Source organism: Coloeus monedula (assembly GCF_965178545.1).
Source record: "Coloeus monedula genome assembly, chromosome: 14".
NCBI lineage: Eukaryota > Metazoa > Chordata > Aves > Passeriformes > Corvidae > Coloeus > Coloeus monedula.
This window is the reverse complement of record NC_138794.1, coordinates 10,890,301-10,912,150: the sequence shown is the minus strand read 5'-3', so window position 1 is coordinate 10,912,150 and position 21,850 is coordinate 10,890,301. Positions and strand designations below refer to the sequence as shown.

The window sequence follows — 21,850 nt, the reverse complement described above, 5'->3', positions numbered from 1 at the left end:
ATCCTTTGAACAGAGGCTGTTCTTTAGTTGCACAAGGGGCCATGTGGGTGGGATACACTGCAGGTTGCCCATGGACCAAAGGAATAAACTTTTACAAGCTCTTGCTGAGATTTAGAATGAAGCTTTAGAATGAAATATGTGAGCTTGTAGCTGTTGGACCAGAGAGGCTGTTTGGATATGAACATGGAGCCATGGAAAAAAGATATTGGTAAGAGTTGGTATAGAGCTGGCAGAGCTGTCCAACAGCAGCTGGAAGATTTTCTCATGATGAAACATCTCTGGAAGAATGAATTCCTAGCCCTGGGTGACCTACAGTCTTAAGTGTTGAGGAAGAATGAAAATGCCCAAATCCTCTCATCCTTGCAGCTGGAAGTTAATTTTCCTCCTGTCTGGTCCTCTGCTAAGCAGAGTCCCTGCCCTTGCAGCTAATGGCACCTTTGGTTGCTAAAGTTATTTTAGCATGAATAGAAGTGACTCAAAGGAGAGTAGTGTGTGGAAAGCAGTAGAAGCCACCTGGTCTGATACAAAAGGGATTTTTTTAGCTAAGTTAAGTGGTAAATGGAAAATACAGCTGGATATAGACAAATGCAAAATGATAATTGTGGGCAACGAATGGAAAGAGGGTGGAAAACAGCAGTAGCACATCAAAACTGGAACAGCCAGAGGGGAGGCAAGAGGTAATGCAAAAATCCTTCAGAGTGATCCAGATAACCCTGGATGAAATGGAACAAAGTGCCCCCATACACTGTACACGAGCAAAGGAGTCAGGGGGGCTGCAGAGGTTTCCCATGTTGACAGCTAGCCCATGGCTTAGCAGCAGGGACAGTGAATATGGCTGTGTCTGAGGAACAGGTCCACACAGTACCTTTGCTCTGGCGCCTCTTTTAAAATAGAAATGATGGGTCATTACTGCAAATTTGCTGAGTTAATTTGTTGGGTTTGTGTGTGTGGAGTGGCAAAAAGGAAAGCAAAGGGGTCCAGGTTTGCCTGCAGCCATCTTTTATAGTCCAAGCAGCCAATTTTCTGTGTAACTGTAATAAATCACAGCGACAGACACACAGGATGGCTCGGTCTTTATATAATTATTCCATAAATCGCCCCATTTTCTCCCCCAGAAAGGCCTCTCAGTCCCTTCTCTTTGCTGCAGCAGGTTGTTATCCTGAACACAATTTGACAAATGCATTTGAAGAACTTACTTTGTAAGCAAAGGGTAAAGAGAGGGAGCCTGCTCCTGTTTCCATCACATGGCTGTTTGCTCCAAGGGGATTTGCAAAGCAAGAGAAACAACGTTACAGCTCAGGAAATCGAGCGTGAACTCCAGGACTGAAGGGAAAGCATGGCTGAAAAGCTAATCAACACAGCTGAGCTGCCAAGGGAGCAGCGGGCAAGGGCATGGCCAAGCAGGGCCCTGCTCGTCCTTTACTCCACTCTTCCTTCCACTGGGTTGCAGCTTGCAGGTGCCTCCTGCATTCCCTGGAATTAGCTTCCGTGATGAATTTTGAAGTCCCTCGCAGCGGTGACAAAGGGAAGCTTTGGCATCTCTGAGCTGTCACTGTGCAAGTGGCATTTTAGTCGCTGCTGTGGACAGGGCAAACTCAGTCCAGCAAAGTCACCTTGATGAGCAGTGCTTTCCAAACCATCCCAGCTCCTTCCTGCTCAGATTTGCTTCTGAGAAGCTTTTAATTCTCTTCTTATTCCTTTTCCATCCTGATCCCCTGACTAACTCCAGATTCAAGCTGCTTAGCTGGAAAGCACAGACCAGGGCAGGCTCTGCCTGCAAGAAGTCAGATAAACTGTTCTCCTGTGGGCACCCAGTTTTAAAACCCCCACAATTTGTGTACAGCGGGACTTTGGGGACCTCTTGGCTTGGCTGGTGTTTTGATAACTGAGCTTGTGTTGTTTCTCTCTCCTTCTGCCCTGTAGAAGATACTTTTTAAAAATGCAGCAAGTGGGAAGGAAAAAAAAAATAAGACCTTTTTCCAACAGGGATATAAAACTTCCATCAAATCGGCTGTGTCACTAGAGACCCAAAGCTAATAAGTTGATCTTACAGATGTATAATAAACTCATTTATTAGGTTTTTATTTTAGGAGTTGGTGGTATTAATTAGATTGATATGGCCCATAAATCACTTGATCTGGCTGAGCCCTCAGATACTTGTAATTTAAATTAATACAAGTACAGCTTAATTAATCTGATTAAATCCTGGGACAAGCAAGGCAGTGTTTGCAGCATCCAGGAATACATCACAAGAAAAAGGAGTATTTTAAGGTAAAGCAGCTTCTTCTCTGGAGGGTCAGTTTTGTTCAGCTGGTGATTTAGGGGACAAGAATGGAACTACAGAAGATGCAACCAAAAACCAGACACTCTGGCTCTGCCCTGAGACCTAGCAGCTGGGCAGAGCTCATTGCAGCTTCTGAGCCCAGCAAGGGGCTGAACTTCACAAATTCATGGCAACCGCTCTAGTTTTGGGGAGTCCTGATCTTTCTTCATCCTTTGGCAGCAATAAATGAATTCTCAGAAGGTGAGTTTAAGACACTGGTGAGCATAAGCCACAGTGTGGTCTCTGTTGTGGTCACAATCTTGATTTTTTACTCCCTTCAGTGCTACTGAGAAGAGATAACATTTCTTTCCAGGAGGGAATAATCCATTAATTGGTTCTTGCTCAAGAGACAGACCTTTCCAGGCACGAGTTGCCATGTTCCCGAGGCCAGGAGCAGACCTGGACAGGAAACAGAGGAGGCAGAGGTGGAGGTGAGCTGACATATCCCACCTGAGACTTACCTACTCTGCTATTCCCTTCCCATCCCAAGTATTCCTCCTCAGGGATGTTTCCGAGTAGTGGATGGTGATTTTATTGTGACTTGCCTCTAGAGAAGATGGAATGCACCCTCCTGTGGGACACACTTTGCAGGGTGCTCTCGCAGGGGGGCACCCGTCTGCTTCCCAGCATTGATGGTTCCTAAACCTTTTCCAGGTGGATAACACCTGACACTCAAACAGTGTTTCCATCTATTTTTTTTCCAGAATGCTCTGTACTTACAGCTCTCAAGATTGATGTTCCAAGTCTGTACAGTTCAGGCAGTTGCTGAGTAGCCTTTTCCCTACACTCCTGCTAATTTGCCTTAGTCTAAGTGAGCTCCCCTATGGATAGGAGTGGAATTCAGACCCTGTGGTCCGCCCTAGCGTTGGTTCCTCTGTTGTCCACAAGCTGTCCATGCAGGGTGTAGGTACATGTCTGGTATTTACAGCAGCTCCCTAGAATCTGAATGAAAACCCCTTTCAAGGCTCCCATGGTATGCTTAGCAGCAAAGCACCAGCCCAGGGCTCCTGCAGCCACAGGTTGTTTCCGTTAGTGTGGACGCCATAAAATACGTTTTCTTTAAAAGCAGGAGATAATGCTGTTACAGCAGTTGGATTAATCCAATATTCTCCTTCATCTTCAAAAGAGAATTGCCTAAATAGCCAGAGAGAGGCACATTTTATGAGTCCTTCTTAAGGGCTATCAATCAAACCTTCCAAGAAAGGCACTGATGCCCTTTTGCTCACGAGAGGGAAATTGGATTCCCCACGGCTTTGCTTTCCGTCTGCTGTAGCCTTGCCGTGTAATCGCTGCATCGCAAAGGGTCTGGCCATCATTTTCTTCTACTGGTCTGAAGAAAAAACCCACATGGAGGAAACCTGTAAGAAGAGAGGGAAAACAGCCCAATTAAAGGCAATGATCTCTTAGCTCTCTGCCCTCTCTCCCGCCTGGATGAGGCAGATGTAAAACAATAGCTTTATTTGTGCAAGTTTTAATTGGGTAGTTCAAAGGAAGGAGCGGAGGCTCTTTTGATCTCTTGGTGTGTTTGAATGCCACGTTGCAACGGTGTCTGCTGGCCACGGAAGTGACCTCTTGTGTTAATTAGTGTTTATCTGAAATCGAATTAGCTCACAATTGGGAGAAAACAGAGTGAAAAGCAGGGGATAAGCAGAGATTTGTGCAGTTTTCAGAGGTAAAAGCATATCTGCTGAAGTTGATGTTAAAATAACTCAGAGAACATTACATTTTTGCTTTGTTTTTCTAACACTCTTGGTCAGATGGTCCCATTTCTCTTCCTAATACCCTGTGCTGGCTTCATCTTTGCTGAGTCTGCTGGTCCACGCCGCTCATTGGAACTTAAACCATAAACCAACACCGAACAATGATGCATTATTTATAGCAGACCGAAGGCTGTGAGGTTGACAATAGTGCAAAGCTTCTCTTTCTTGTGGTCAGTAATCCATAAATAAATACACCATCTATTTAGGTTTGCAGACTTGTCTGATGGATGGGAATAGCCTGCATTATACAACAAGGGCAACAAGGACCTTGTGAAAGCCACCACCTGCTTTTGGGACAAATTGGCTGTTTCTGAATAAATTCTTGATGGAAACAGGGGGTGTGAGAGCTGCCCAGTCACCTTTCTGGTGCTCATCTGGGAACTCTCTTGAAAGTAAAGGGAAAGGGGCTTAGAAATGCATAAAACCACCAGGTTCTCTGAGTGAAGCATTAGCAAGGACAGAATTTTATAGCTAAAAGTATCTCGCTGGACAGGTATATAATCCTAGTTTCTGAGCAGAGAGTAGCCAGGGTTGTGAAAATCAAACATCTGTCCAAACATCTATGAACATCTGCAGGCCTTCAGAGTGTTGGACTGGCTGAAATCCCATCCTCAGAACAGGTCTGGATCCTAAGGTTTTTCAAGTGCAGGAAGGAATGGTTTTATTCCAACCTTGCTTTTCACTCCTAAGCTGGCTTCAAGTGTCAGCAGGCTGGACTTCGCTGCTTGCCCCCGCAATGATCTCATCACTGTGGGGGAAGGCACCCCAAAAATGCCATGGTGGCACTTACTCTGTGTCCTTGGGCGTACAGCACTATATTTTCTGCGATTAGCCACAAGAGGGTGGCATGAGGATGTGCACCAGGCAGCCTCCCTGCTTTGCCGCATGGCATTTTATAGCCAGCTCTGTAGATCCAATAAAACTTTGGAACAGATACTTATTTTTGGCACATGAACACATTTCCCACTACAAACGAGCCTGCCGGGTGTTTCTGATGGCAGCCCTGACAGAGCGTATTCCTTGATGTTACACGTGTTCTTTATGCCTAAACCCAGCCTTAGTTAGTGGGTACCATAGCAGCATATAAAATTTAGACTATTTAGGATCAAAACTTTTATTGGTCCTTGGTAACTGCTGTAGGGAGAAGTCCACAGGTGTTGTTTACGAGAAAATATTATTTTTCCTAGTCCTGTGTGTTTACAAGACAGTGATGTTCCACATGACTGCTTTATAACACACTGGGATGGTTCCAGTAGGTTTTTATTTGGTTGTAGCTGACAGTGAATGAGCTGGTTAACAAACATGCACAAAAATGCCTCAATGACAGCAAGGGACAATAACTGAAATGAAACAGATTCATTTCATCCAAAATCTCAGCCTGGATTGTCTTGATGTGTTTTTTTTCTGGATTGGACTGTCAGCAACCCAACCCAATTCACTTGTCTCAAATGATCACAGAATCCCAGAATGGTTTGGGTTGGAAAGGACCTTATAGATCATCTCATTCCAACCCCTGCTATGGGCAGGAACACCTTCCTCTAGACCAGGTTGCTCAAAGCTCCATCCACCCCCCCTGGTCTTGGACACTTCCAGGGATGGAGCAGCCACAGCCTCTCTGGATAACCTACGTCAGGGCCTCACCACCCTCACAGGGAAAAATGTTTTCCAAATATCTAATCTAAACCTACTCTCTTTTAGTATGAAGCTACTCTCCCTCGTCCTGTCATTCCATGTTCTTGTTAAAAGTTCCTCCCTACCTTTCTTTCACACCTTCAAAATCAATCGATGTGTCTCTGTGTAAGGCAAATTCGCATTTGGTTTTGCAAAGCTTCACCTCACCTGTCTGACAAGTCCCAGAAAGAGCAAGAACCAGGGCACCAGGACATCCAGGCAGCAATATAAATCAAAAAGACATAAAAACCCATGCCAAGTTTGATGTTCAAAGCTTTGTAAATGCTGGAGGTTTTGTACCTTACTTTAACATGATAGTTTTCCATGTGCAGGCAGAGGGATGATGTTGGTACTTAGAATCCACCCTACCCTCATTCCTGCTCCATAGCCTGGCACTGTCTGTATCATAACTCCCCCATCCTGGATCTGTGCAGGTTTCTTCAGGGTGTGAGTCTCTGCTCACCTGTGGCTCTGGCTGTAGGACCAAGGCCCTTGCACACAGAAATCCCTTTTGCCATGAACATATTTTAAATACAAGCTTCCGAATCTCATTATGTGCTGCCTTTTCCATTCGTTTTCCTCCTAACAATGCACCTGCCAATATCTGCCCCTGAGCTCCATTTTAAGCAGCGTTTTCCATAGTTAATGTCACACTCTTGCTCCCAATCTATCTTTGGCAACTGCTGACTGCCTGCAGCACGACCACGGGAAGAAGGAAGGCCCTCCCTGGGTATAACAATAACACAACACCCATTCCTGGAAGAATGATGAGATAAGCTGTGTAATAAATATTTATAAGAGCAAGCGTAATGAAATGGATGTGTAGGATGCTGAGTCTCCCTTAGGGTTTGGTCATCACATGTTTTTTTCCTCTTTTTTCTTCCCTGTGATACAGAATTGTCCTGATGTCCCTGGGTTGTTGAGCAAATTGCTCATTGTGTTGCTCACTTGCACAATGCATGTTATTATGTACAACCAGCTGCTCCTGTTTGGCATTGCTCATGCATACGGAACAGGAGGCTACCATCACTTTCCTTGTCTGGAAGTCAGCATTCCCTCCAGCATTGAAGTTGCTGCCAGACCAGAAGAAGTCTGGGAACAAAGTGAGTCCTGGTGGTAAAGGTCCCCGAGAGACTGTTTCTGGGAAGACCAAGGTTTAAGTCTTGCAGTGAGTTTGAGCTGATCCAGCTTTGTACTGCTGTTGAAAACTTCCTCATGTCTCTGTCTATCCCCGTTGCTTTCCTTGTGCTGGCACTAACTCCTGAGTGATTGCACAGGGAGCTGGAGCAGGGCCCTGATTTTGTTGTTAATGTTGTCACCAATTAAGTTTTCAGCACCATCCTTCCCTCTGTCCAGCTCCAGGCTCATTCAGACACTAATGCCGTCACCAAGGGAAGAGCAGCCAACTCTTCTGGTAATTAGAGCTGCTTAAATCCATCATAAAATGTCAACCTCAGCACTGCAGACACGTCTGGAGTCAGGGATGGTTAGAAAACAGAGCAAGGCTGTATTTGAGACTGGGAAGTTTAATCCTGCTTGGGAGAGAAAGAACCTAAGATGTCAATCTTCTTGCTCCTCACTGCTTTCTCTCTGAAATAGCTTCCCCCTGTTGCCCAGGTTTCTTTTATTTTAGGGTGGTTTTTTTGGAGCAAGTGTTGTTCTTTACCTGAATTTGTTTAGTAACTTGTACAACTAGATCCTGGTAGTCTAAATCCCACAGCTGCCAGTTGGAAGTATACATGGGCTGCTTCGTGTGGGTTTGGACCTAGAGCTGGAGAAGTTCGGGTCCACATCCCTCTGTAATGTGTTGTTGTGCTCTGAGGTCTCTTGCATGACACCAGCCTTTCAAGAAGCATGGATCCTCCCTTGGCTACAGGCTGCCTGCATGGGAAAAACCCTGAAAAAATGAGGCTTTTAACCCTTAAAATGGGACTTTGTGCCCTAAAAATGTGTCTTTGGATGTTCAAAATGACTGCTGAGCTACATAAATTTATAGCAGCTTTTGCTGAATTTCCCTAGTGGGCTAGTATTCCTTGGATCTTATACAAACCAAGACCTGTGTATGATACACTGTCCATACACCTGACTCACCAAAAAAACTTTTGTAGCACAGAAATAATGTCTCTCGAAGGGGGAACGAAAAGCTGAACTACAAACACCTGCCATTTACTGCTGCTGCTCTGCCCGTCACACTTTCTTCTCTCAGAGTAGCAGAGGTTTGCAGCTATTGAAAGGCAGAAATGCCTCATTGACAGGAATAGGAACGCTGGGGAGTCTACAGCACATAAATGGGGGTTTTGCTGCCCTAAGTATTGGGGCAGAAACACCATTGTCTGGGGAGGGAATGTCCCTTCTGTTGGCATGGCCGTTGTCACTTTGTTCTTTATGGACTGACAGCCAGAGAGTTATCTGATCCTTCCCAAATATTCTAAGTGGCTCTTTAGCCAGGCTCTCCCTCTGTAAGTGCCACAGGGAATCATTTCACCTCTGTGAGCAGACACTGGGACTTGGTGTTGCTCCTGCAGAGCACAGGTGTTGTCAGTGTGATGGAGCTGGTGCTCCAGGTGATGTTTCTGCCACCTTCTTAGTTTGGGGGCTGTTTGCCAAGTCATCTTTTTTTCTTTTCCCCAGGGACAGATATTAAAGGAATATGTGTTGCAAGCTTGGGTTTGTCAAAATATTGGTTTAATTCCTTGGTTTAATTCCATGCAGGAAGACAGAGAGGTGCCATGGAGGAATCAAGTAACAGTAAGATCAGGTAGAGAGCTAAGACAGGGATGAGACCTCAGTTTTTCAAAGCCTGGTCTAACCCTGGTCTGCTGACATGGAGCTTGGTCAACACCTTAACACAGGCAGGTGCTCTTAGCCAAAGTGTGCAGTGTTTTGCAGACCACTAGCAATTTTCCTTATTTATATTATGCTAGACTTGCCTGACTGCAGGGTAAAGTTTTTCCTTGCTTAAAGGGAGGGAGAAATGTCTGGGATTTGAAGAAAAAAGGGCAGGAGTGTGTCTGAAAGAAACCACTGGCAGACACAAGTAGATATTCCTTTACAGACTAGTTAAAGCATTTTGACAGCACCCTTAAAACCACCTCACACATAAAGGAGCAAGTGGGAAGTACTCAGAGAGAAAGAAGGGTTTGTTGATGACGTTAATCTTTACCTCCATGTTGGACTAGTGCAGAAGAGAAGGTGGATATTACTACCCCTTTTTCTTTCCATAGGGAGGTGAGATGGTGCAGGAATGGGGTCAGTGGAATGCTGTGGCCTTATTACACACTCCTCAGCAAGGTGCACAGTGAGTGCCCACCTGATGCTGGGCAAAGCCCCCCTGCACATCTGTCCAGAGGGGGGGGGGCTGCTGCTTCCCAGGGCTTGTCTGTACTGGCAAGTGCCAAGTATGAACTTAGAGTTGCATAACTCACACTCCTGGGAAACCTTCTTCCCACCACACAGCCTTTCTGGTTTCATTTAAAATTTTATAGTTCATTATACAAGCTAATAAATAGGAGGGTCTGGATTAAAAAGGTTTCTCTTTTCATATTCTGCGTAGCTGAAGCTCTCTCCGCATTCCACACTGCTGTGATGAAACATCGCTGTGTGCTGGGCAGCTTCGTATCCTTTTGGAGTGCAAAGCAGACCCACTCTAAATAAGGCTGACCTTGTGTTTGGTGCCAGGTACCACTGCCGAAAGAAGGACTTGGTGTCACTTGCCCTTGGGACTAAACCTGCACCTGTGGCTTTATGCACAGACATGTGGTGCGAGTTTGTGTCTGGGACCCAGCCAAGCCAAACTGGGAGTCAGCAACTCTGGACTCCCATCTCTCATCTCCTTGCCTCATTTCCACTGCTTGGCTCAGCTGGTGGATAGGTCCTGCCGCTCTCCGCAGGGATGGGGTGCAGACATGCCACACGATGTATTTTATTTGCTTTATTTTTTCAGATGGCTGAGAAGCACAGGCTAGCCTTTGACGACCACTGAACGATATACACTTGAAGGAGCTGTGCCTCGAAACTAAACCCCAACAAAGCTATGGCGATGCGGGAACTGTGACGATGCGGTCACTGGTGTCCGTTTGCCTCCGCTGCCCAGCCGGGCTCGACTCGGTGAGCTCCGGCAGCCCCGACGGGCAGCGGGGCCGGCGAGGCGTCGCCGGCAGCACCGTGAAGGGAGCGCGGCGGCGGGAGAGGCGCAGCGGTGGGAACGGCGCGGCGCCCTCCGCGCTCACCCGTGGCAAATCGGGAAAAAACGCTAAAGAGAATGGGGGGGGGGGGGGCGTAGAATTTTGATTTTAAAAGCCACATAAAATGTTATAAATGTTTGTGGCTTGCGGAGCTGCTGGCGGGCGGAGGAGCCCCGCACCTGCCCTGTCCACCCCCTCAGGGAGCGAGGCCGCTCCCGGGGCCGGCTGAGGCGTCGCCGGGCAGCATCGTGAGGGGAGCGCGGCGGCTGGAGGCGGCCCTCCACGATCACCCGTAGGAAACCCGGAAAAAAATACTAAAGTGATTGAAGAAAAAATTATTTTAAAAACCCCACATAAAATGTTATAAATGTTTGTGGGTTGTGGAACCGCCGGCGGGCGGATGAGTTCCGCACCTGCCGTCCCCCACCCTGAGGGAGCGCGTACGCCCCCCCGCCGCGGGCTGGCAGCAACCTGTTGGTGCGGGCGCTGCCGGGCGGCGGGAGGAGCCCCTCGGAGGGGCGGCCGGGCCGCTGACAAAGGCGGAGCAGCGGCAGCCCAGGGCCGCCCCCGGCAGCGGGGCCCGGCGGGCAGTGCGGGGCTGGGGCTGGGGCGCTCGCACAAGATGGCGGTGGGGCGGCGGGAGAGTGCGCTCCCCTCGTAGATGCGGCCGCGGCGGCCCCTGCTCCCGGCGCCCGGCAGGGCTTACATGGCGCTGGAGGACCTGCTGCTTTGTCTCTGCTTCTCCGCCCTCGCCGTCCTGGCTGTGCAAGGTGGGTGAGGAGGGAGAGGAGGGAGGGAAGGTGTCGGTGACCCCCCAGCCCGCGGGCGGCCGCGGTGCCACCTGCCTTCACATGGGTAGCGGGCGGCTCCGCGGGGATGCGCTCCGTGGTCGGTCACCCGCTGTACCAGCCTTCCTTCCACTTTAGTGGCCATTTACTCCCGTCGTCCTTTTCCCCCCTTAGTGGCCGTCCCGTCCTTCCGTGGCCATTCCCCCCCTCTCCCCATCCCTTTTTTCCCTCCGAGGCGGACGACAGCTGTGCTCACGGCGGGTGCCTAGATGGTGTTTCCTTTGGGGTCATCATTTGAGGGGTGACACCGTCACACTTTGAGGGGGACACTCCCCAAAGGAACTCCCCTCGGTGTCCGGGCTGGGTGGGCAGCAGACCAGCAGCAGCAGCAGCATTCCACGGTGTCTGCCTGGACAGTGGCAAGTTTCTGCCAGAGGGACGGTGGCTGTGCCAGGCTGGCAGGAAACGAAGCGTTTTTCCGGCACAGGGTGGCCCAGAGCAGGCCCAGGTGTCCGGCAGGGCCATGGAGGGAACCCTTGGCTTCCTTGCCCTGCTCTCGCCGGCATGGGACACACGGGTGGGCAGATGTCCCATTGGTCAAGGAAATGACCCAGGAATAGCCATGCTCCTCGCTCTCGTGTTTTGCAATGGTTACACAAACGGCACCGTGCGAGGGCACACGTACGCGGCCGCCGGGCGTGTTGGTGGCTTTCTGTGGTTGCCGTCGAAGTTTGCATTGGGGGTCGGCTGAGCAGTGGACCTTAGGTTGTGGGGTTCCTTCCCTGTGTGTGCACAACACACTAAAGGTTTTGTTCTCATTTCCTAGAAGGGCTTGGAAAGGTATAGGCTGGCAGAACTGCACCAAAAAATGTGAGCGTGTGCCACGGACTTGCTCTCATCTAAAATCCCCCTTAAACGGGGTATTGTGGTGGAGGAGCCATCCTTATGTCATTGTACATTTTTATTTCTTATAAGATGCATTCCGGTTCAGCAGAGCATAATAATAGTACATGGATGGCTGCAGGGTTGTTTTTATTTTCTTTCTTTTTTCTTAGAACATTATGAGCTCCTGTTAGGGGTACATTATGATTTGACATAGGTGCAGCTTTTCAGTGGCTGTTGTAGAAGTGAATAACGGTCCATGTAAATGGCCCATTGCCACCAGTGAGTGTGGATTTTCCTAGATGGATGGCAGGCTGTGACCCCACCAGCAGCTGAGTGGGTAGGCTGGACTGGGTGGGAGCTGTGCCTCCTGTGTGTTTGGACAAACAGCTAAGTGGATCCCAAGGCTTGTAATGGACAACAGTGATTTTAAAAGAAAAAAAAAAAACACAACAACAACAAAAAAAGCCAAAACAAAAAAGCGAACAGAAAAATGGGGGTGGTGGAGTGGATGTTGTTTTTCCAAACACACTTCAATAAGAAAAGTTCACATGCTTTTCGAGAACTTGCAGTTGTGACTTCTTGGTGTTTCTTGCAAGCAATTAGGCAACTAGTGAAAATTGTTGCTGTTTGTTTTCTAACAATGGGCCACATCTTGTATAGGGAGTCAGTGAGTACATTTGTACAGTCCCAGTCCCTGGATGTGCCGCTGGGTACATGTGGATGTGCTTTTCAACAGGTGGGTTTGATTCTGAAAAGAAAAACACGGACTTGTTTCAATCTGAAAGTAATCTGGCAGAGGGTTGAAATGGTTTTGGGAAAGTCTGCGTTTGATCCCAAAGCTGCCTGTATTTTGATCCAAAGTTCAAGCCTCGCTGAGTATGAAGTACCTGGGAGAGGAGTGGAAAACCTACCCCCCTCTGGGCTTGATGGAAGTAGTGCCAGTGTACACTTGCTGGGGGTGTGATCCAGTGTTTTTGAAAGCCTTCTGCTGTCTGACTTTGAGCCTGTTTTCCCTGCAGTAGCAGGAAAGGGTTTAAGGAAAAAAAACAAGCACTAAACAACTTTCAGTTGACTCCAACAAGGGGGTTGTGCTGGTTCCTTTCCTTGGGGCTCTCTATTGGGGACGTGTTGGTGGGAAGTGGGCTGAGCTTTCCATTCGAGGGATCAGCTGAAATCCATCTGGGTTTGTATAGTTTGGTTTTGTGGTTGAGTTCTCTTGCTTTAGAACAGATTTCCTTTTTCGACATCACCTCACTTGAGTTGTGATTTGTTTTATCCTTCCTGTCGCGTTCGTCTTGGCGGCGTGACCTCGCAGCCGCTGCCTGCCGTGAGAGCCTGTGCCGGGGAAATCGTTCTTCCCATTGTTAGGGATCGAGTGTCCCCGCTGCTGCGGCCGCCTCTGCTTCGCAGGATGTCACCTGCCTGCGGATCCGCCGGCCCTGTGACTGTGGCGTTGCAATGTCACCGGGATGGGCGGTGCAGGGAAGCGGTGTTTCCTACAGCCCCCAAGAAACTGGGGGGGCACTGACAGTGCCAAACACTGTGCGCACAGCGCTGGCGAGACTTCACCTGTATCCCCTTTCCAGAGGCAGGGTTCTCGTGCCAGAGGTTGGAGCTTGCTGCCGTTGTGCCGTGGCTGTTGTGACAGCCAGTCTCTCCAAGGCAGTCAGGGGCTGCTCCAGCGTGGGGAATGCTTTTTGCTGGCATTTGTCTGTTTCTCTTCTGGTCTGTAAAGCTGAAGGAGAAACTGCTCAGGTTTGGTTCTGGTTTTGTCTCTCCTATTTTCCCTAGCTTTTCTTTTTTTTTTTTTTTTGGTGCCTTCACTGCCTTGAAGTCCAAAGTGAAGCAGAACAGGCTCATTTTTAGGCACATCCCTCTTTTGCAGCAGACTTTCTCCTGGCAGCTGTAGCAGGTTTGATCTGCTGTGGAGGCCCTATGGGGGAGGGTGACTGCTGGTGGTACATGAGAAACTTTGGAGTGGTGCAAATAAGAATTGGAAAAGAAAATATTTGACAATCTGCCTCTCCCTGGGGATGAAGGGAGATGATTTTCCCTGTGTGAAGCCTCATTTGGAGATGGAGGCAGCTTCTGTGGGACAACATAAGTGTCTCTGCACTGGAAGCACCAGGCCCTCCTGAGTTTGCGAAGCACTGGGGTGGGCTGTGGCATACACGGCATCTCTTCTGAGTGCACACTGTGATCCCAGGCCAGTGACTTCATCTGCTCTAGCAACCTCATGGCCCATCTTTAGCCAATGTAGCAATGCTTCTCTATGTCAAAGATGAGGATGAAATCCATCAATAAGTATTCAGTACATACATGGTCTTTGTCACTCTAGTGCACAGCTATCTTGAGAGCAGAGTGCTGTGTTGTCCCATGGGTTTGTGACTCCTGATACCATATTGCTTGCCAGATGATTTGAATTCTTACCTCCCCTGGAGCTGTTTTTCCAAAGGCTGGCTGTTCTCCCAGGGAAAAAATCCAGGTGCTTGTGAACCATTCTGGGCATTTGCAGTGTAAGAGATGCTGCTTGCACTATTTACATGCTCCTCTCCTGGTTAAATGGCTTCAAGGCCATTAAGCCTAGTCATGGTTATATAATTAAGATGGAAATTAATATTTAATCTGATTGTAATTTGTTGCTGGAATCCATCCCAAACTGTATCCCTGTGTGAGGTGAGTGGGTACCTGAGGGAAAATTGAGGCCAGTGTTACATGCAGGGTATTTTTTGCATGGACACTGGGAATTACAGGTCTGCCTTGGGTGACAGAGAAACCCTAACCTTTACAAACCCCGAGTGATCATAGTCATTTTGTTATCAGTAGGAAGCAAATGTTTGTTTTATAGTCAGCTGTAATACTAGAGGGGATATGGTAAATCATTGTTATCAGTGTTTGCCAAGTGCACGTTGGGCCAAAATCAACTCTGGTGCAATTTTGTTACTTTCTGGAGAAGAACTGGCTCCACTTGACTGCAGTATTTTTAGCTGGTTTTTGAAGGTGAAGAGGTGTAATTATCCCATCCAGTTATCTGTCCATCTCCCTTTTCTTTTTCCCAATGATTCCTGGACCTGCTGGTCAGTCATAACTAGTTTGGACATGGACAATTCAGAGTTTTTGAAAATAAGTGACCAAGTAGAGGAGGGAGATGCAGTTTCTGCATGGACTGAAGGAGAAGCACTGGAAAACCCACCTGTGGAGGAACCTGAAGTGCCTCAATGGCAGGAAGAGCTTTGAGCAGATCATGAACCTTGTTTGGGTAGAACTGGGCAATCCACTCACAAGACACAAAACTGCAGGAAATCACAGTCTCAAGTCCTTGTATTCATTTGCTTATTTTTGAAGTATTTTCTGCTGTAAAACATTACTTATGATTACACCAGCATTCACGTTATGGGGCTTGGTGTCTGCTTTGCTTTCCTTTTTTTGGGAAAGCACTTCAAAACACAGGATTTGGAGCTGCTGTGACTTTGGCTGTTTTAATTGTCTTTGTGTTGGTCACTTGCTGTCTCTGCCTCAGTTTCCCCACTTGTTTCCACTGATCAGAGGATGCTTTTACACGCTGTAAACATGAAGAACACCATCACTCTTAAGCGCTCTTCTTGCATTTATTAAATCCCTTGAGTAAGTGACCGCCAAGTGCTGCTTGTGCTTTTCTGACTTAACAGCTTGTTGGTGAGAGGATCCACAGCTGCTAAAACTGAATTTGCCACCTTCATAGAAAGCAGCATTGAGCCATGTTTTTACAAGCCCTTCTAGAGCTGCCAAACCCTCCACCAGATGTGGGGGGAAGTCTGAAGAGCTTCTAATTTGTCTGACTAGCACTAGTATGCTGAAGTCACCCTTGAAACACCGTTGTATTTCCTAATTCTGAAGTATCATGGAGGCTTCAAGGAAGAGGAAGAGCTGGTCAGTGTTTCCTTGCAGGAGGGTAAAATTCTGCTGGAGCTGCAGCTGCTGAGAAGGGAAATTCGTGGGGGAGCCAAACCAGGTGTCTGAGCCTGTCTAACATTGTCCTGTTTGCAGGTGTCAGGACACTTTGTGAGTGTGTAGGTCATGGAGCTTCTCCCTTGGACGTGTTTTTGTTCGTGTCACTGATGCCCTTTGGTGCCTCTGAGTCAGATCCTCTCCGGCTCCTAATCCATGTAATCCTGCTGTTGTGATATGGGCTGGCTTTATCTGAGAAGTCCAGCAGCTGCTGTGTCTTATCTCCGTGGGTAATAAACATACTTTTTGGTGGTTATGATAAGCAATTACTGTGTTCCGGGGAAACTTTCATATCAGATGTTCTGAAATTATTTAAAAATATTTATCAACATTTTAAACACAATTGCCTGTTATTGCCATATTAAATTCAGCTGAGGTATTGAATAGCCTGGTTTATTCTATCCTTTCTTGTTTTCTGTGTTTTAATTTTTTTTGAGATCTTTCATGAAGTTGTTGAGGACAGGTCATCAGTATTAAAGGTGTGTTAATAAAATGTGAGCATCCCCAAGGTTTGCTCCCAGCCTAAATTGGTGGGAGAATTAAAATCTAGCATGTGAAGTATTGCATTTGTTCTCAGTCTGCTGTGGGCTCTTTCCCTTGTTCTGACTGACTTCTCTGGTCTCATTTCCTGCTTGGGTCTTTGAACCACATTGAACCCACATCCCTTTGGAGTTGGGATGGCTTAGCACTTTGTTAAATGTAAGACTTTGGGAAGTTAAACAGTTAAAATGGTGCTAGGATGGCAGAACTTGGTGGAGCAAACCTGGGATGCAGAAGCAATGCCAGGCTGGCAGCAGGGATGTGATAAAGTCCTAGTTCTGTTTTACTGTGTGCTGGGAAATGTGCATCCTTGATGGTTTCTATTTACTGTCAATAGATGATCAAGGTAATTGGTGTGACCAAAAGGTCATTACTTAAAGAAATGGATTTCCCATGCCCTGTCAATACACTGAGAGTTTTGGCAAAATCTGTTCGTGCCCTCAGGGCTTTGATAAATCATCTTTTTTCAGAAGCATCATCAGTGCTTGCAGGTTCCAGAATTGCCTTAAGTTTTGCACCTAAGGTAAGGCTGTCCTCTCTGTGGCTGTTGGCTGGCTGTTGGATACAGCTGCAGAATGGGTGCATGTATTTTCCAGACAAAACTTGAATTTTCCCTGATATTAAAACTAGTCAAGAGTTCACTGATTTTTTTTTTTTTTTCTGTGCATGTGAGAAGGATTTTCTTTTGGAAAGAAGGATGTTCTTTTGGAAATCTTTGTCCCTTTTTTGTCTCTTTTTAGCTGATGGTCTAGTGAAAATGTGCTCTTACCTTTCTGCAGTTATCTGTGCTGCTTTAAAGGAATGATGAGCATAGTCCTCCTAATTAGATACGCCCAGAAGGGACAGAGCCAAGTTTGAACCCATTTTTGTGCCCTGCCGGTCCCACCTGTCTGTCTGACTTGTGGCAAAGCCTTGAAAGAGCTTGTAAGAAAGAGACAGGGAGCTTTTCATGGAAAGAAAAACCAAACTAAGGACTGGGGAGGACAGAGAATTAGCAGGTGTTCAGGCTGATGTCGGGGGGGACACAGGGGGACGGGGATCAGCATGTGGTTTAGGGGTGGGAGCTGCCCCTGTGTGGGAGATAAGGGGCTCCTCGTTGAAGGTTATCTTCAGCAAAGGGGTACAGAGTGTGGCATGGGGTGGAGGAGCTGGGGCTGCTGGCTTGGCTTCATGGTTTTCTTGCTTGATAGGTATTTCCCCCTGTCACAGAGGCTAGGGCAGCCCTGCTGTTGGAGAATTCAGGCTTTCACAAGAGGGTGATCCTGTCTGTGGGTGACAGGTCTGTGTGGTTTGCAAAGACACTTCTGAAGGCACGTTGCATTGTTCCATAGCAAGGCATCTTGGCAAAATACACTCAGATAGGATAAAAAGGGAAAAATAATCCCAGGATTTGATCCAACACCAGCTCCTTTGCTGGCTTGGCAAAAATTGTTTAGATTCTCCCTCCCAAGAATGGTTTTGTAAACATAATACTGCCTATTAGCCATGTAAATTACTGTCATTGGTGGCAATTGTTGTGATGGAAAGATAAGTATCTTGAAACTCTAGTTTGATTTACCCCCCTTGCCCACCCAGCTTGCTAACCAATTGTTTGTGTCAGTGCTGATTGTGGTTTTTGTCAGAGAAATCAAAATATTGATCAAATTTATTTAGCCCTGTGTTCCCTAGGTCACAGTAAAGGCAACTTTTCTTTCTTTTCCTTTGTACTCTTTTTCTCTGTACTGAAAACAAAGGAAACCTTCCCTCAAGAAGATGAGCCATACGTTCCCAAAGTCAAAAGTCATCTGCTTAAAGAGGATCCTTGGGAGCAGTCTTCCTATCTGGAGGCTTTTCTCAAGAGTCTGTTAGTGGAAAATCTGGCGAGCAGCATTGCCACAAGTACTATTGTGGGGTTTTCTTTATGTGCACAGTGGGGAGAGATGGACGTTTCTCCCAGCTGCTGGCAGAGAAGAGCTTCCCATTTACTTCGTACTTGTGGCTGCTGCCAGGATTTGCTGTTTAGCAGCAGAGGAGTTAAGTGAGGGGTGAAAGGCTTCAGCAACACTTCAGCAACCAGGCACGAGACTGAGCTGTCAGATCATTCTCTGTTTTTTACACCAGTGAAGGCACTTGGGATAGTTCTGTATGTTTAAGGCAAGCAGTATATTGTGCTGCCTTCTTGTGTACTGTGGGAAGCTGAGACATTTCTTATTCCAGGTTTAATGGTTGTGCTTGAGAAAGAGCATCTCTTAAAAAGCAACACCCACTTCTGACTTAAACATTTTACTGTGGGTGCTTGTCCATCACAGCCCCTCAGGAGGCTGGTTTGATGTCCTTGCTCAGTGATGTGCACCTTCAGTTTGAGTTTATCCAGCTGGGGTTTATAGGGGTATGTGAAGACAGGTCCTGGTATGAAGAGCCTCCCTGTGAGGATGGGTACACTCACTGAATTTCCTGGTAACCTGCTCTTCATTAAGCCAAGTATAGGCAGGTACTTTCTTCACCTATTTTCCGTCCGTAATCTCAGCCTTCTGTAGTAACAGTACTAAGTAAGCCCTGCTTTTCTCAGTCAGGTGTTTGCTCAGCTGGGGAAATCTCTTACTGCTTCAGATCAGAGCCTGACTTCTTGGATCTGGACCGTGAAAATCCCTAGGGCACCAGTTCCCTCCAGCTCAGTGCAGAGCTGCCATTCAGCCAAGACAGCCAGTGCTGGATGTGGCTTTCCAGATGTGATGGGATCAGAGCCAGCAGAGGGAAAAGTAAAGAAACCTTCAGCTCCAAGAGCGTCTCTTTGTGGAGCAGCCGAGCTGTTGCTGAGGCAGATTTGGCATGTTGCAGGAGGATGCTCACATGCAGGAAACCAGAGGAAGCATCAGGATGGGGGCACATCTGTGTAACTTCCATATAGATTTTTAAACAGAAAGGCTAAGTTGGTATGTGGTATGGGCAGGGCTGTAAATGAAAATTCCTGAATACTTGTTTGGTATTTTAAAGTTTGTGAGGTTTAAAAACATGCTGCCCTCATAGGGAGTATTTTCTTCTCACCAGAAAATTGCTAGACTACAAATTTGACAGAACTAATTTTTATAGCATTTTCTAAGATGAACTAATTGTGTATTTTGGACAGAGGAAGACAACAGTGTGGATGTGTGGTTTTTTTTAGATTTCATTTAAAATGTGACTTGGATTATCCTGCAATTTATCTGACCGATGTAAAGGTTTCTGCTGGAAAACGCAAGTGATTATAGGCTGGTGACTAACAAATAATCCTTGGCTAATATAGGTTGGGATTAATTAACGTTAATCCCTTCTCAACAGTAGTAAAAGTTGGATAAAGGAGATTTTGCAAGGCTGTTGCTGACCTGAACGTGAGAACGATCACACAGCATTCCCTGAAATGAAATTGGCTCTCAGGAAGAGACATCATTCTCATAATTTGTTTCTAACAGCAGAGAAGGAGCTATTCAAAGTGGCCCAAAATTGTCTGGTTATGAAGATGAGGATTTCTCCTGTGCTGGTGTTATGTGCTGAGGCACAAGAGACCTCATTAAAGGAGGAGCAGGAGTAATTAGTCTAGATTAATGGAAATAAATATGGTTTTAGTAAAAAATGAGGTTGGATTCCTTGGTCCAGAGCAGCCACCATCTATAGTGCTCATCTTGCAGTCAGATGCACAGAGGCAAAACTCTCCTTACTGTCGAGAAAAGTGGACGATCTGGGGTGTTTTTGTTGAAATCTCAGCGTAAATCCAGGAGTGGTTTTTAGATGTGTTTTGGTGAAATAAGCAGAAGCCCAGAGACAGCCAGGGAGAAGCATCATATCCAAGCCTGGACCCCCATTGATCCAGGACGGCCCCATAGTGGTGTGACAGTCCCCGCAGGAATTCTGCTGCTGGGATACTGTGTGTTGAAAGCATGTCCTTCACCAATTGGAAGCAGACACAGGCCTTTTACTGCTTTGTCCTCAAACTGTCATGTTTCAGCTGGCTGCAGCTTTGGAAAACAGAAAGATTTATGTGTTCTGAAGAGAAACTTGGGCTAACAGTGGGTAAATGCACTGTAGATGCTGGAAAGTTAAACAGCCAAGTAGGTGTGACGCATTTTTGAAATAGGTTATGAAATATATTATCCTCCTGTTGTTATGATAGATGTATGTTTAAGTTTGGAAGTGGGAGGGCAGATTTCCACCCATTCGACCCTTGGTCCTAACCATGTTCAAAAGTTTGTACTGCTCCTTGTTTCCTTCCACCTTCACGTTCATCCCTGTAGCCACAGATATGGCTGTTACGTTGCAGTTTCTCATAACACAATCCCTGAGCTGTAAGAGGTCACTTTGGACTTTCAATGATAACTAAGTTTCCAGATCACGACCAGATACTGTCCTTTCAAACAGGACTAGGTAAGAAGTTAAGCCAGGAGGATTGAAGTCCCAAGGTGGTCAGGTCCTTGGTAAGATCACTGCATGTCTAGCTGTGGGCACCCCTTTGATTTAACAGTTTATCATCTCCCATTTTATTATTTTCTGTGTCAAACCCGCCCTCTTATCTGCTATTGTCCCAGCAAGGCTGGCTGGCTGTGCTGATAACATACCGGTGGGGTTAGGTGATAACAGAAAGAAGCAGAGCAGGTCTAGATAAAGCCAGGATGGTCCACGCCTGTGGAGTGAGCTGGTGTCAGACACTGCAGCTGTAGCCAGGCAGTGAAGCCCAGATGGGTTTTGTGACTTCCCGAAGGCCATGCGGTGGGTGGTGACAGGGCTGTCCCTGGACAGGCTGGTGCTTTGTCAGGACTGCCCACACTGTCTGTTCTCTGCAAAATTAACTCTTGGCCTAAGCCCCCCTCACCTTTGCCTTGTGTTTGTGTGCTGTGTGGGTGGCCTGTATGTCCTTGTGTCCTCCAAGGGAAGTGACACCTCTCTTGGGGCAATGTGGGCTTGCAGTGACAGTTGTCTGCACTGAGCTGTTAAAAAATACTTTTCCTTTAGTTCTCTTTGTTGCTGATCTGAATTGTCTTCTCTTCCCCTGTGTGCTGGCTTATTATTTCTTATTAATTCATAGTTTGTGCAATTACCTGGGAAATGCAGGAGAGTTGGCAGGAATTTGACAAGCCCGACTTCTCTTCTTGGCAGTAGATGACTTTGTTCCAATGCAGCCTGGGAGGGTTGGTTCTTGTCCTCTCTGAGTGACAAGTTGCACACCCAGGCCTTTCTGCAGGACAGATTGGCTGTTTGGGAGAGAGATAGAAAGCACAAGGAGCAGGGAGAGGGTCTATGTGTATTTGCTTGTGTACCTTGTAGGACTGAAACCAGAGCTGTTTTTTGACATTCTGTATCTTTGCATTATGGCACTTTACACCCTGCCCTGAAGACACGCTCCAGATTTGAACCCCAGCCTATCAAGAGCAAACAAGGGAGGCTCTTTGTTTAACTTGAAAAGACAGAATTGTACAATAAATAGTTCTAAACACGTGCCAGGGGATTTTGTTTATTGTGAAAGCTTTCAGCTCAGTCTGAGTAGTGCATGTGTCTTGGGGTTGTCACCGAAGTGACACCCCTGCAGAAGGGTTCTTTGCCCCTTTTCTCTGAAGACAGTATTTCAGGTAAGAACAGAGATGTGATCTGGTCTCCTTTTGAAAGGAGAAAGCCAGCACACAGCAAGATAAAAGGGCTGTCACTGGTTAAAATGTGGCAGTTTGGCTGCTTGTACCTTATGTTTTACTGGCAAATCTGTTGTGC

General features: G+C 46.9%; 1 protein-coding gene across 1 annotated transcript in view; it reads left to right on the top strand.

The window, feature by feature from the left end:
- Window positions 1–10,599: 10,599 nt before the first annotated feature.
- Window positions 10,600–21,850, top strand: part of IGDCC4 (immunoglobulin superfamily DCC subclass member 4) — a gene marked incomplete at both ends in the record, with an annotated part of 84,197 nt that continues 72,946 nt past the window's right edge. The window contains one exon of the mRNA XM_082290599.1: window positions 10,600–10,708. Coding sequence (XP_082146725.1) covers window positions 10,600–10,708 — 109 coding nt within the window. The remainder of the gene's footprint in view (window positions 10,709–21,850) is intronic.